Here is a 14,637-nt window from a genome sequence, read left to right as displayed (position 1 = left end):
CCACCCCCCATGGCAATGCTGCCTCTAGGAGCACTTTCGCCTCACAGCTCCAGGCTTATTGCAGAGCGATTGTCCTTTGGCGCCTGTGGGAGCAGCTGCGAGGCCGCACTGCATGCCCTGCCTGGCTGAGCCTCACCATGTGGCAGGCCTGGATGGCCGCCCACCACAGGGCCCAGCTCCCAGTACCGCCTGCCAAGGAGCCAGATGCTACCATTGGAAAAAATTGCTTCACAATTTGAAATCTTGGTCCTTTGATCATTGCTCAGAGAGGATGAAGAGGAGAGGTTCAAAGTGGTTTAAAATGCCAGTGTCTCGTTGCAGCCATCAGTGCCTATTACACTGTCTCTGGTTAGGGACAGTCCTCTTGATGTTTTCATTTTTGTAACCACGTCATTCTCCCCAGCTCTTCCAAGCCCTCTGGATAGGAAGGAGAGGTCCACAACCTGCTTCTGACCCTGCACCCCTGCTGTCTGCCGCCGCCCACCCCCCCTTCCCCTCCCGCCTTCCGCCTCCCGCCTTAGAGGTGATCTGTTTGCCTTTGTTCCAGCAGGCTTTTCCCCAGTGAAGCTGGTAATGAAGTAGTTGTCATCTGCCTAAATGTTGCTGCCAAGTGAGCTGCTCACTCCCATTCTTTACTGGGCAAGAGTAGCCTTCACTTCCTGATCCTACTGCCACCACAGCCAGGTCTCCAGGGGATGGAGGTTTTGCAGAGATGATCCACTTTGTCCCCTGGCCTAGCACCCGCCTCCAAGGACTTTACATCCCACATACTTGGGTGGAAACTGTTGCATTTTTAATATTTACCCCGGTGGAAACTGTTGCATTTTTAATATTTACCCCCAAAAGGCAAAAACATGAAATTAAACAGAACAGATCCAGGATGGCTGGGCGGTGGCTCATGCTTATAATCCCAGCACTTTGGGAGGTTGAGGCAGGCGGATCACTTGATGTCAGGAGTTTGAGACCAGCCTGGCCAACATAGTGAAACCCCGTGTCTACTAAAAAATACAGAAATGAGTGGGGTGGCACGTGTCTGTAATCCCGGCTACTTGGGTGGCTAAGGCAGGAGAATTGCTTGAACCCAGAAGGCAGAAGTTGCAGTGAGTCGACATTGTGCCACTGCACTCCAGCCTGGGCAGCAGGCAGCAGAGTGAGACTCTGTCTCAGGGGAAAAAAAAAAACAAATCCATGAATAAATGGGCTTACTGAGTAAAAGGTAATAGAGGAAAAACCAATCTAGACTCTTGTCTGGGGACTTAAACTGTTTCAGTTGTGAAAGTAACGAGTGTAAGGGAAGGATGACTTGGGGAAGAATTTGGAAACTTTCGATGGGGTGCAATTTCTTTTCTGTTGCTGTTCGCTTCCTCTGTCCATCATTGAAACTTGCTTCTGCTTCTGCTTTTTGTTGTTTTTCGGGACTTGCCCACAAACAGACCTCTTAAAGTCTTTTTTTTTTTTTTTTTTTTTTATGAGACGGAGTTTCGCTCTTGTTACCCAGGCTGGAGTGCAATGGCATAATCTCAGCTCACTACAACCTCCGCCTCCTGGGTTCAGGCAATTCTCCTGCCTCAGCCTCCTGAGTAGCTGAGATTACAGGCACGTGCCACAATGCCCAGCTAATTTTTTGTATTTTTAGTAGAGATGGGGTTTCACCGTGTTGACCAGGATGGTCTTGATCTCTTGACCTCGTGATCCACCCACCTCAGCCTACCAAAGTGCTGGGATTACAGGCGTGAGCCACCGCGCCCGGCCTCCTCTTAAAGTCTTTAATTCACTCAACCCATGTGTTAATGATGGCCTTTTTGTTAAATTTCCAGAAAGAATTCTGTAACATGTCTAATTCTGACTTTGTGGGAAAGATGATCATTTTGTACCTGTTTAAGCTGTTATACTCAATACATAAGACCCGTCGTAAACGCATCTGAAAAAGCCCTAACTTTTCTGTTTGGAAAAAGCCAATGTTGAATCTGTGTCACACACCCGACAAATGTGGGTTGGGGCCAGGACTGGCTCCAGTCTTTATCGTATTTATTGATTACAAACTCTCATCTCATTGAAAAAAGGTGTCTAGATATGACTTGAGGCTCTGTCTTCATCTCTGTTGTGGTCAATATTTCAAATTGACAAGGTAACAGGAGTGATTATAGGTATTGTTAATGGCTGTAATCTGTATAGTACATTATAGATTACAGATGAATTTCATATGCATTATCTCCATATTACCACCGTGACCTTTGGAAACAGGTCATCTGCTCTGTGGATAAAGATGAGAAAAGTGAGACCCAAAAAGTGATTCCAAATCCCTCGTTTCTGCTGCCTGTGCTGTCAGTCCAGTGTCTGAGATGAGATGACAGATGAGAGGCAGCATTCACAGATGCCTGGACCAGTGTCGGACTGGATGGGATGAATGGAGGTCTGAAGTCCAGACAGTTTTAACAAAAGTAAATGTAGAACTGGAATCTTGGGAAGCAAACAGAACCTGAAGAACTATGTGGGTGAGGAGGAGGAGAGGAATGGTGACGTTAAGGAGGAAAGGAAAGAGAATTGCAGAATTGTCTTACAGAAGTCTTCTTAGGTCTGTGGTACCTTCTGGATGGAAGTTACAGAGGAGCTTATTTCAACTTAACAGGTGTGATAGGCAGAATCATGGATCCCTAGAGATGCCTCCTCTGTAGCCATGGTATCTGTTGATAATTGTACATTACATGGCAAAGGGGAATTAAAAGTTGTTAATCAGCAGATAGAGTATCTTGGATTATCTAAGTGAGCCTGGCATGGTCCCAAGATCCCTTAAAAGGAGAAGAGGGAGACAAAAGAAGACATCCAGAGAGATGACGGCTGGCATTGTGAGAAGGATTCTGCTGGTGTTTCTGGCTTTGAAAATGGAGTAAGGGGCTCCAGGACAAGGAATGTGGGTGGTCTCAGAAGCTGAAAGAGGCAAGGAAACAGAACCCTCTTCAGAGTCTCTGTCTAGTAAGGAGTGCATCCCTTCCAGTTCCTTGATCTTAGCCTGCTGAGAACGTATTAAATTTCTGACCTACAGGAATATAAAATAGTCTTGTTTTAAGCCAGTAAATTTGTGATAATTTGTTACAGTAGCAGAAAAAATTAATATAACAGGAAAAAGAACTAACAGTTAAGACTGTCTAGCAAAATTATTTATAAATAGAGATGGAATCTTATAATAAATTATTAAATATATTTATAAATAGAGATGGTGTCTTGCTATGTTGCCCAGGCTGGCCTCAAACTCCTGGCCTTACGTGGCCACCATGCCCAGCCCAGCAGCATTATTGAAGTAATGATTTTCCTGTGTCTGAAAGTATTTAGCTTTAAGGCAGTGCAGGTTGGGATGCTGCACAAAGAATTCTGCTTTTAGAGGTAGGAGAGAGTTGACCTCTGAACTAAGTTTCAGCTTAGAGTTTAGGGTCTCTGTTTCTAGAGCAAACAGGGAGAAGATTTCTTAGAAGCGCTAATTTATCTGGATTTACCTTCCCAAGCTATATTTCTAAGTGTTTTGTTTTTTGTTGAGACGGAGTTTTACTCTTGTTGGCCAGACTGGAGTGCAATGGTGCGATCTCGGCTCGCCACAACCTCTGTCTCCTGGGTTGAAGCGATTCTCCTGCCTTGGCCTCCCGAATAGCTGGGATTACAGGCATGCACCACCACGCCCAGCTAATTTTGTATTTTTAGTAGAGACAGGGTTTCTCCATGTTGGTCAGGCTGGTCTCAATCTCCTGACCTCAGGTGATCTGCCTGCCTCCGCCTCCCAAAGTGCTGCAATTACAGGCCCACGCCTGGCCCTAAGGTTGTTTTTAACACTGCAGAACCTGGCCCACGACCAGCCTTTTTTGACTAGCTTGTGCCCACAAGATGGGGTATGGTTTGACTTTGGAATTTATTGGAGAGATAAGTTCTACTAGTTTCAACTGTTTCTTGGATTTTTGTATTTATTTACTTTTAGAAAATATCCTGTGATTAGGTAAAAGCTGATTAGGCAGAAATAGTTTGTATCTCTGTTAGTGTACATTTTTAAAAACTCATTTTCTTGCCTTCAGAACTGCATGAAATGGGTTTGTTTTCCACCTGGAGTTTTCAGTTGGGAGGGGGAACGTGTCAGTAGGGTAGATAATGAACTCTGCAAATCCCAGACTCTAAATTAGAGTTTGCCTCCTTTGTTGTTGACTTAATGCTAACATTCTTTCTTTGATATTACCTTTGCTTCATGGGAGTTCAGTGACTGCATTTCTTTCTGGAATAGCCATAACACTATGAGCTAACAGATTATCTTTTACATCAATACTTCCTCCTAGAAAATTCCCAAAGAGTATCTATGATATGGTTGGATAGCTACATAATTATGTTCCATGTCCAGGAGTAATTGAAAAGCAGTTGTAATAGCAAATTGGTTATTTACTGTTAGTTGGGAAGCCTTTTAAAATCTGATCTCTTAAATTTACACTAATAGTTAAATATAGAATTTTCTCAAACTGTTTCTCCTTACCTCTTACCTCAATGAAGGATAAAATGCACATAGATGCTATGACCGAGCAATTGCACTTCTAGGAAAACCCAACAGAAACGCATCCATATGTTCATCAAAAGCATATCCAAGAATGTTCATAGTAGCACTCGTCATAATAGGTCCATTTGGAAACCTGTGGATCGTGGTATTTTTCATTCAATGGAATATTCTACAGTAATGAGGATGAATGAATGATATACGACAACATGGTTGAATCTCACAAATAATGCTGAGTGAACAAAACTAAACACAAGAGTAAACACTGTTTAGTTCCACTTGCTTAAAGTTCAAAAATCAGACCAAAAAAACATGTAATGTTTTAGGATCATGGTTACACTGGCAAGGTGTGTGGGTGATTGTGTCTGGAAGGAAAAATATTTGGGGGAGGGAGGGACTTCCATTTCTTCATCTGTGTGCTGATTCACTTGAGGAGAATTAAGCCGTAAATTTCCAATTTGTGTACTTCTCTGACTATATATTTTAATTTTATGTAAAAATGTTAACTTTGACAACTTTAAAACTTAAAATTAGTTGGGATGGTTTCTGAGGGTAGGTTGGGTATTCGTTAGTATCTTTGTTTTGAATAATTTTATCATTGTAACTACAGATCATCCATCCCAAATGAAAGCTATATTAAAATTGGGGAGTTCTAAGAGACAATGGTAGATGCTGAGGTGGTGGGAATGGTCTGCCCCAGCTGCAGGCGATAAGGACATTGCTTGGCTATAGGGAATTTACAAACAATGGCAAAACCATCTTTAAAAAATCAGTTTTCTTTTTATTGTTACCACATTAACTTGCAAAACCTCCTTTGTTGGCCTAAGTCCTAAATAATTGGTGAAGTTAGTGTTGAATTTTTATTTTTTTAAATTCATTTTTTTTGAGACAGCATCTAGTTTTGTTGCCCAGGCTGGAGTACAGTGGCACAAATCATGGCTCACTGCAGCCTCAAACTCCTGGGCTCAAGGAAGCTTCCTGCTTCAGCCTCCCAAGTAGCTGGGACTACAGATCACCACATCCAGCTAATTAAAAAAATATATATTTGTAGGGATGGACTCTCCCTATGTTGCCCAGGCTGGTCTGGAACCCCTGGGCTCAAGCGATCCCCCTGCCTCTACCTCTGAAAGTGCTAGGATTACAGGTGTGAACCATTGTGCCCAGCAGAATTTTTATTTTATTCATATATATATACATACACACACACACACACACACTCACACATTTACAATATATATAAAATGTTGAATTTTTATTTTATATATAAAACAACTATATGCTTCAAATTAGCATGCACATTCTCCATTATGTTACTTCTCCATTAGTAACATCTGTGGACTCAGCCTCGGACTCATTTCAGGTGCAGTCTGAGTCCACAGTACCCATGGTGCTACTTGTTCCAGCGGTTAAGTAGATTTGCCAGTGAGCAGCAGTAGCAGAATGATGATGAAGATGAGGAAACAACTTTTTCCCATTCCTTCATTCTCTGTTTCTGCTTTTGGAATTTTTATGTTTAAAGTTTTAAATAACTAAGATAGAGTGTTGGTTACTATTGAAAGTCATTAAAGTCAAATAAAGGAGGAGGGGGTCTTTTTATGTGTCAGATCTGCTGGGTGTGCCGCTGCTGTGGGACAGTTGCTTTCACCAGTGTCACTTAAGCATGGAACCTCGTACAGACAGAAGCATAACACTTGTGAACATATTCAGCATTTTTACTAACATCAAATCATGGTGAATGTCATTCTAAACTTAGTTAATATTTTAAAATTATGTATGTTGGCAGATTATTTTGTATGTTTTAAGTAAGTTAAGGTTGTCAGTTTTTAAAAACAATCTATTTACTCTCTCAGTGACCCCCGCCTCCCACATACAATTGCTTATTTCACTATGTTCCCTTCCACATTCCACTCTATATACCAAAACCACTAGACACCCCCCCACACACACACCCCCTTGCTTAGAGATAGGCTATTGCTGTGTTGCCCAGCCTGGTCTCAAACTCCTGGGCTTAAATGAGCCTCCTGCCTCAGCCTCATGTGTAACTGGGACTACAGGTGTGCTACCACACCCAGCTTGCTGGACTGTATTTGATTATTTAAGTCTTTCAGAACAACTTGATTACATCAAAATCAACTAGTATAATGTTAGCGCACAATGTATTCATAACACGTGAATACTCCCTTTCAAAGCTGGGAATTTAAAGTTGAAAGAAAAATAAAAATAACTTCTAATGCACCTTTTCTTCTCAACACAAATTTACTGCAGCATCGTTGGGAAGCATCCTAAATGTTCACCAGTAGAGCGTGTTTTAAATTATGGCATATTGGCCCGGCATGGTGGCTCACGCCTGTTATCCCAGCACTTTGGGAGGCCAAGGTGGGTGGATCATGAGGTCAGGAGTTCAGGACCAGCCTAGCCAAGATGGTGAAACCCTGTCTCTACTAAAAATACAAAAATTAGCCAGGCGTGGTGGCAGACGCCTGTAATCGCAGATACTCAGGAGGCTGAGGCAGGAGAATTACTTGAACCCAGGAGGCGGAGGTTGCAGTGAGCTGAGATTACGCCATTGCACTCCAGTCTGGGCAGCAGAGTAAGGCTCCATCTCAAAAAAAAGAAAAATTACCGCGTATCTGTGCCATAGAACAGTATGCAGCCAGTAGAAAGTGTGGCTATTCATTATTTTAAATGCCTGTGCTTTATAATACTGAAATTCCGTATTAGTACTATGTGAGTTTTAAGATGTGTGTGTGTGTGTGTGTGTGTGTGTGTGTGTGTGGGTTTAATGCAAGGTTTTAGAAAAGTTAGTATAATGTGCTACTATTTGTCTGAAAAAGGAGAAATGTATGTGCTTGAATAAGTGCTAAATATCTCTGAAAGGACACTTGAGAAATGGATAACGCTGGTTACCCTTAGGGAGGTTGACAAATTTGGGGGTCAATGCCTTTTTTACAGTTTTATTTTTCCCCCCTCTATTTACCGCATGCATGTTTTTACTTAAAAAAAAAAGTGCCGGAACGTTTTGGCACAAGCTACATCATAATAGTAAGAGCATTAATCCCGCCACCATAAAGCACCTGAGCTGCCGTTCACAGCAAAGGATTCTAAGGTGGCAGCAAAGCAAGGCAGCGGCAGTTCTTGAAGGTAACACCACCATGTGGAAAGCTCAGTGGGAATTCCAGTGTTCAGAGCCCCTGTGTGCCTGGGGTATATGGTAGCCCTTTGCCTCAGAGGTTGGAGCTCAGTTAGAACCAGGGGCCTCATCAGCCTTGGGAGCTCAGATGTTGATCTCAGTTAGGGAAAGACATGCATGATTTCCTGCTGAGCTGCTCTTTTGTGGAGCCAAATGTTAAGCCTTTGAATGTGAGAAAAATGCACACCTGGGTATTTTTATTTATTTATGATCTATACCCCATAAAATCCAAAAAGCAGAATGTGAGAAAACTCACTACATTTATGGGTAACGTAAAACCGGATAAGTACAAGTTAAAGCAGATTGGAAACCAGTAAAAGGAACTGTACCCTGACTGCTAGTAGCTATTAGAAGCACCTGGGGCAAGTTAATTACTGTAGTTGAACTCTGAATTGAGCTTTGAATTTCTTGGCACATAAGGTGAAAAGGGGAACGTGGAGTACATGGTTCTCTTTGTTTGTAGGCAGAAAATAGGAAGTTTTGCCTAAGAAGATGGACATTTTCCTAATAACCAATTGAAGAAAGATATTTAAATGCAGGTATTTATTTTAAAAGATATAAGATGACTTGTCTTAGTGGTTAGTGCCTGTCAAGGTACAAAAATTAGCCAGTCAGAATCTGCCAAATCTAGTGCAATTCGGTGCCTCACATCTGTAATCTCAGCACTGAGAGTGGCTGAGGCGGGCAGATCACTTGAGGCCAGGAGTTCGAGACCAGCCTGGGCACCATTGCATAACTCTGTCACTATTAGAAATACAAAAATTAGTTGGGCGTGGTGGCACATGCCTATAATCTCAGCTACTTGGGGGGCTGAGGACAAGAATCTATTGAACCTGGGAGGCAGAGGTTGCAGTGAGCCTCACACCACTGCACTCCAGCCTAAGTGACAGAGCCCAACCTTGTCTCAAGGAAAAAAAAAAAGCCAAACCTCACAAAATATAAAATCTCATTTGAGTATGAGATCCATGCACCTCTGCTTCAACAGCCACCATAGCAGCCCACATTTTATCATCTGTTGCTTGAACTGCTGTAATGGCCTCCTGGTATATATATACATTCTCTCTGCTCTCTCCTGGAGTATACTCTGAGCTGTGGTCAGAGGTGCCTTTTGAATGCAGAGCTGACTGTGCCCTGTCACTGTTTCAGGCCTGTCTGCTCACTGTTCCCTTTGGTCTCAGGATATGAGACCCAAGCCCTCCCACCTTCCCAACTTTTCTTCCATCCTCTCTCTCGCTCTTTCTTTAGTCCTTCTTTCTGGCTGTGTGCCCTTTGAGCACCCTATTCTCTCTTATGGAATGTTCCTTCTTGCCTAAGCCTCATCTTTCTTGGGATCTGAGCTGCATCATCATCAGAAGTGCCCCTGACCTTGGGAACCCACTCCCCACAGATTGTGCTCATATCCCCCTGTACCTCTCTCCCTGGTGCTTAGCTCTGTGTGGTATGCTCCTCATTTAATCGTAAGCCTCAGGAGAGCAGGCCCTGGCTCAGCTTTTGCTTGTTCTTATCTCCAGCTCTGAACACCATGCCCAATGTGGAGCAGGGGGTTGGTAGATATTTGAGGAAAGGAAACTCTTACTCCGTGGCTGTCTTGGTCTGTTTTGTGCTGCTACAACAGAATGCCACAGCCTGGGTAATTTATAAAGAACAGAAATTTATTTCTCACATTTCTAGAGGCTGGGAAGTCCAAGATCAAGGCTGCCGCATCTGGTGGAAAGCAGATGAAGGGCCAGAGAGAGCCAACTTACTCCTGGAAGCCCTATTTATAGCAGCATTAACCCATATGCAAGGACAGAGGCTCAACACCTAAACCCCTCCCAATAGGCCCCACCTCCCAACACTGTTGCACTGGGTATTTAAAGTTTCCAATGCATGTATTTGCACATTCAGACCACAGCAGTGATCCAAACACTGTAGCAGCCAGTTTCTCCAGTGGACATTGCATCCTGCTGAAGACATTTCTCTCTGAAACACAGTACTAATCACATCACTTCCTTAGCACTCAAGCTTTAAAGGGGTCTCCATGTCCTACAGAATATAATCTATACCCCTTTTTAGCCCCCCATAACCTGTACCCTAGTTGCACTTCCAGACTCCCAGTCTAAGGTCCTTAGTCCGTGCACAGAAGCTAGAATGCAGCACTCCAGGCCTTTGCTTGCATTGTAGCCCCAGCCTTCCCTGCGTGTGCCAATCTAAATCATTCCTCAACTGAGACCTCCAGTGGAAAGTCATGCCTTCTATTGCTGGAACTCTAAGTATCTTTTACATGGTACTTATTTTCTATCTGAATTACAGTTATTTTATTTATCTTCCATATTAGTTGTAGCCAAGACCTGTACATTGTCTAGCATGAACCTCTCGTAGTAGGTACTTAATGTGTTAAATGAATGGCAGCTTACGTTCATGATTTAACATCTTCGTAAGCCAGTCTTTACTAGGAACCATTTCCCCTCCAGATACTCTAATTTTTAATAAAGTTTCTGTTTGTATTTATATAGTGACAAATGGCTAGTCAGCTGCAGTCTCCTGTCTTTCAAAAAAAATCTCTGAATGAGTGAATGTGGATCCAATTGATACCCTGCTTTCTGTGCATATTTCAGAGACGTTGTGGATCTTTTATTGCAAGGTAGTATTATTCTGATACTGAATGCAAGAAAGTAAAACAAAATCGATACATGAAGCATGTCATTTCAAGAGAGGACTGTCCAAATTAGCACCCTCTTCAAAAAATGAGATGGGCATTGAACTCGTTTCTAGATGAGCATCACCTTCCGAAGCCAGCCGCTGTCTTCATTCAGCCAAGTGGAGTTCTTACTCTGAAAGTTAATGCTCGGTGCCATGACTCTTAGGATGAGAGAATAACCCACACCTCCATTTCCTTTCCAACAGGCTGATTTAAACTGCAATATTCAAGATGATGCTGGGGCTTTTTATGGTGTAACCAGTCAGTATGAGAGTTCTGAAAATATGACAGTCACCTGTTCCACCAAAGTTTGCTCCTTTGGGAAGCAAGTAGTAGAAAAAGTAGAGGTAAGTTGGCCTCTCTATACTGGAAACTTCGTTCAAGGGCAGACTGTTGCCTTCCTTTAAACTTTCCTTGGGGCAGAGAGCTGTACTTTTTGGATGTCTCCTTCTTACCTTCTGTATTAGTTCGTTCTCATACTGCTGTGAAGAACTACCTGAAACCAAGTAATTCATGAAGAAAAGACGTTTCATTGACTCACAGTTCCACAGGCTTAACAGGAACCATGATTTAGGGGTTTAAGGAAATGTAGAATGATGGTGGTGGAAAGGAAGGGGAAGCAAGGCATGTCTTCTCATAGCAGCAGGAGGAAGGTGGGTAGGAACTGCTACACACTTAAGCCATCAGATCTGGTGAGAACAGCATGGGAGGAAACCGCCCCCGTGATCCAATCGCCTTCCACCAGGCCTCCTGTAATCCTCTCCTCCGACGTGGGGATTACATTTCGAGGTGAGATTTGGGTGGGGACACAGCCAAACCTTATCACCCTCCTTCTTTCCTCCACTTCTTTTTCCTGTGTCTTCTAAAAGGCAAAGTGATTTGGAAGCACCTGAAAGGAAGCAAATGGGAAGTCCTGTGCCAGCCCTCTGTGTCTGAAGTCAGCTGTACCCTGCTCAGCCAGTGCTGTGCACCTCCGCGTGAGGCCTTGTGGGGTAGCCTGGCATGAAAGCTGGATCGAGATAGGCTCTGCCACTCAGAGTGATGCTCTCCCTACACCCAACCCCTAGGTCCAATGGCACTCCCAAGCATTGTAAATAAAAGTCAAGGTGGTACTCAGATGATTGGCACCTGCCCTCTGAAACCATGACACCTTGAGTTTGATACTGTTGTTTTTGCCATTTCCACTACCTTTGTTTTTTAATTGTTTTAGATAGATTTTATTATATGTTAAGATCCAGTATCTTTTTATGGCTGTTATATTTCATTCCTTACTCCCTTTAAAAAGATGTATATTTGTTTGATCAGGGTGAGTTGCTTTGTTAAATAATGTTTGTCGTCAGCATTCTTTAAAGGTTGTATTTTCTAGTGTCTTCTACCCATCACCCAATTAATTGATCCATGTTCAGTGAGCAGTTTTTATTTGCAGTGGCCCTGGACCTTTCAGGTTCAAGAGCCCACCTTAGCTGTACAAACACTTTGTACAGCTGAGGAGGGAGAGAGGGAGACGGGTATATTTCTTAAGACCTTGGGCTAAGCAGTGAGGATTTGGGATGCTGCAGACCTGCATAGCACAAGCCCCTTGAGCACAGGACAGGCCTTGTGAGAATGTTGTTGAGGAAAGGTTATGCTGGCAGAAGAGGATCCAGGGGAGTTGACTTAGATGGATAATTTAAGCTTAGGGGTCATGGGCTTTCCCACAATGGTGGCAGTGGGAATCCAGTAAGACATTTTGAATGGAACTTAGAAACTAACTAGATATTAACGAGGAAGAGTCAAAAGTCACACTCACATTTTATGCTTGGAAGGATGGAACTACCACTAATAGAAATAAGGAAATAAGGTGTTCAAGAGGAAATAGGTAATGATTATAGATGCAAGGCTAGAACTTGGATGACAGGTTAAAAACTGAAAATATAAATTGAGAATCCTGAGCGTTAAGGATTGGGAATGGAGACCTAGCTGCAGAGAGGGAATAGAAAGGGCACAGGAATAAGGATTAAATTTGGAGAGTAGCCACCAGCCCTGGGATGAGTAGAGGGAGACATAAACAGAAGAGCAGAGGACAAAAATGAGTGGGGAGGAGGGGAACTGGCTCAGCATATAGTGTCTGGGAAGCCCAGGGAAAGGGCAGATGAGAAGGTGGCTGTATCATGAGACAGGGCTGGGACTCCTGGAACCAGATGACCTCCATTTCCTCTAAGGAGGAGGAGGAAGCAGAGTTACCTGTGGGTGATTGGGAGTGTGGAAGATAGGGGTTATGCAGTGTTAGTGAATAGCTAAGTTGTCAGGGATGTTCTCTCTGTAGATTGAATTCCCTACCTGGACAGGTGCATTTGAGAAAAGACAAACCAGACAGCTCATTCAGTTTCCTAAATTTAAAATGGTGTCCTCAGATGATACACCCAAAGCTATATGCAAGTTCAGGGAGCAGGGAGAGGTTCCTTTTGACTGATAAAATCACAGGAATTTTCACAGAGAAGGTGGTATGTGTGGTGGGTGGGGTTTACATTTAAGCCTTTTATCTATTTAGAATGTATGTCTGCATTTGGTGTGAAGTAGTAGTCTACTTATATTTTCTTCCAAATAGACAGCCATTTGTATCAAAACCACTTATGAAATGATTCATTCTTTTCCAGTTGAACAGATCTGCCCCCTTTAAATTACCATATATTCTGAGAACTATTCCTGGAGTCTCTCTGTTCGAGTTCACCCACAATTTGTCTCTGTATCATATTGATTTGATTACAGTGGCTTTATAGTATATTCTGGTATTTGATGAGGCAAGTCAGTCTCACTTTTCTTCTTTTTCATATATTTTCTAAGCTAGTAACCAACATTTATTTTTCCAAATAATTCAATCAAACATATAAAGAAAAACAAAAACCTTGTTTGAGCAATCTAATTGTAATTGCATCAGATTTAGATTTTTTTGGGGGAAAATTCATATTAAGTCTTTCCAGCCGTGAACCTATTTGCATTCTCATTTCATTTTATGTATTTTAATAAGATTTTATCATCATACAAGTTTGTCTCTTTTTAATACAGTTCTAAATATTATATGTTGCAGTTTCCTATTTCCAGATTTGAATTAATGGAATAGAGAAAAGCTCTTGGTTCTGCATATCTGTCTTCAGTATAGCCATCTTAGCAAATTCTCATACTTAACTTTAGTTTTCCCCCAGATTTCTGGGATAGCCTCGTATGGTTAACTGATATTAGTTGAAAAAGTTTTGGTGTTTTGCCATTTAGGATTGTATTTACTGTAGGCTTTTATTAATGGTCTTTATTACTAATTTAAGTGTTTTCTTTCTATTCCTATTTTACTTAGGATTTTTATTAGTTATAGCTACAATATGTTATCAAATGCCTTTCAGCATCTGTTGCTCTATGAAGATTTTCTTCCAAGTTGTTGACATAAGTTAATACATTTCCTCAATGTGTATGAAACACCACAGCATTCCTGAAACAGTCCTACTTTGGATGCATTGCTGGATTCTATTTGCTGATATTTTACACAGAATTTTCACATTACATTTCCTAAGTAATATTCGTCTATACTTTTTTTTTTTTTTTGAGGATGGGGTCACACTGTGTCACCCACACTGGAGTGCAGTGGCATGATCTTGGCTCACTGCAGCCTTAGCCTCACTGGGCTCAAGCAATCCTCTCACCTCAGCCTCCTGAGTAGCTGGGACTACAGGCGTGCACCACCACGCCTGGCTAATTTTTTGTATTGTTTTGTAGAAATGTGGTTTTGCCATATAGCCTAGGCTGGTCTGGAACTCCTGGGCTCAAGCGATCTGCCCACCTCAGCCTACCAAAGTGCTAAGATTAAAGGTGTGAGCTGCCACACCCAACTATATACTTTTTTCAATAATCTCTTTCCCAAATATCAGTCTCGAATATACACTAGTTTTATAAAAAGAATAACAATGGTAATAACTATTCTTAAAAGATTATATAAAACTTACCCTGAAACTATTTGGTCTTTTTATTTTTTTAGCATCTACTTTTAATTATTTATTTGATAAAAATTTTATATATTTATGGTGTATAACATGTTTTGAAAAATGTATACACAGTAGCATGGTTAAATCGAGCTGATTAGCATATACGTTACCTCACATAGCTTACCAGTTTTTGTGGTGAGAACACTTAAATCTTCTCTTAGCAGTTTTCAAGAATACAGTAACTTGGTATTAACTATAGTCAGTATGTTGTACAATAGATCTCTTGAGCTTATTT

At 42.0% G+C, this 14,637-nt stretch overlaps 1 protein-coding gene across 11 annotated transcripts in view; it reads left to right on the top strand.

The window, feature by feature from the left end:
• Window positions 1–14,637, top strand: part of TEAD1 (TEA domain transcription factor 1) — a 270,375-nt gene that overhangs the window by 240,999 nt on the left and 14,739 nt on the right. For all 11 annotated transcript variants that reach the window (XM_012456636.3, XM_021675161.2, XM_012456635.3 and 8 more), the window contains one exon: window positions 10,599–10,739. In XM_012456636.3, the coding sequence (XP_012312059.1) occupies window positions 10,599–10,739 (141 nt within the window). The remainder of the gene's footprint in view (window positions 1–10,598; window positions 10,740–14,637) is intronic.

This window comes from Aotus nancymaae, unplaced genomic scaffold (assembly GCF_030222135.1).
Source record: "Aotus nancymaae isolate 86718 unplaced genomic scaffold, 86718_ANA_hifiasm-v0.15.2.pri h1tg000059l, whole genome shotgun sequence".
Taxonomy (NCBI): Eukaryota; Metazoa; Chordata; class Mammalia; order Primates; family Aotidae; genus Aotus; species Aotus nancymaae.
This window is presented reverse-complemented; position numbering and strand designations above follow the sequence as displayed.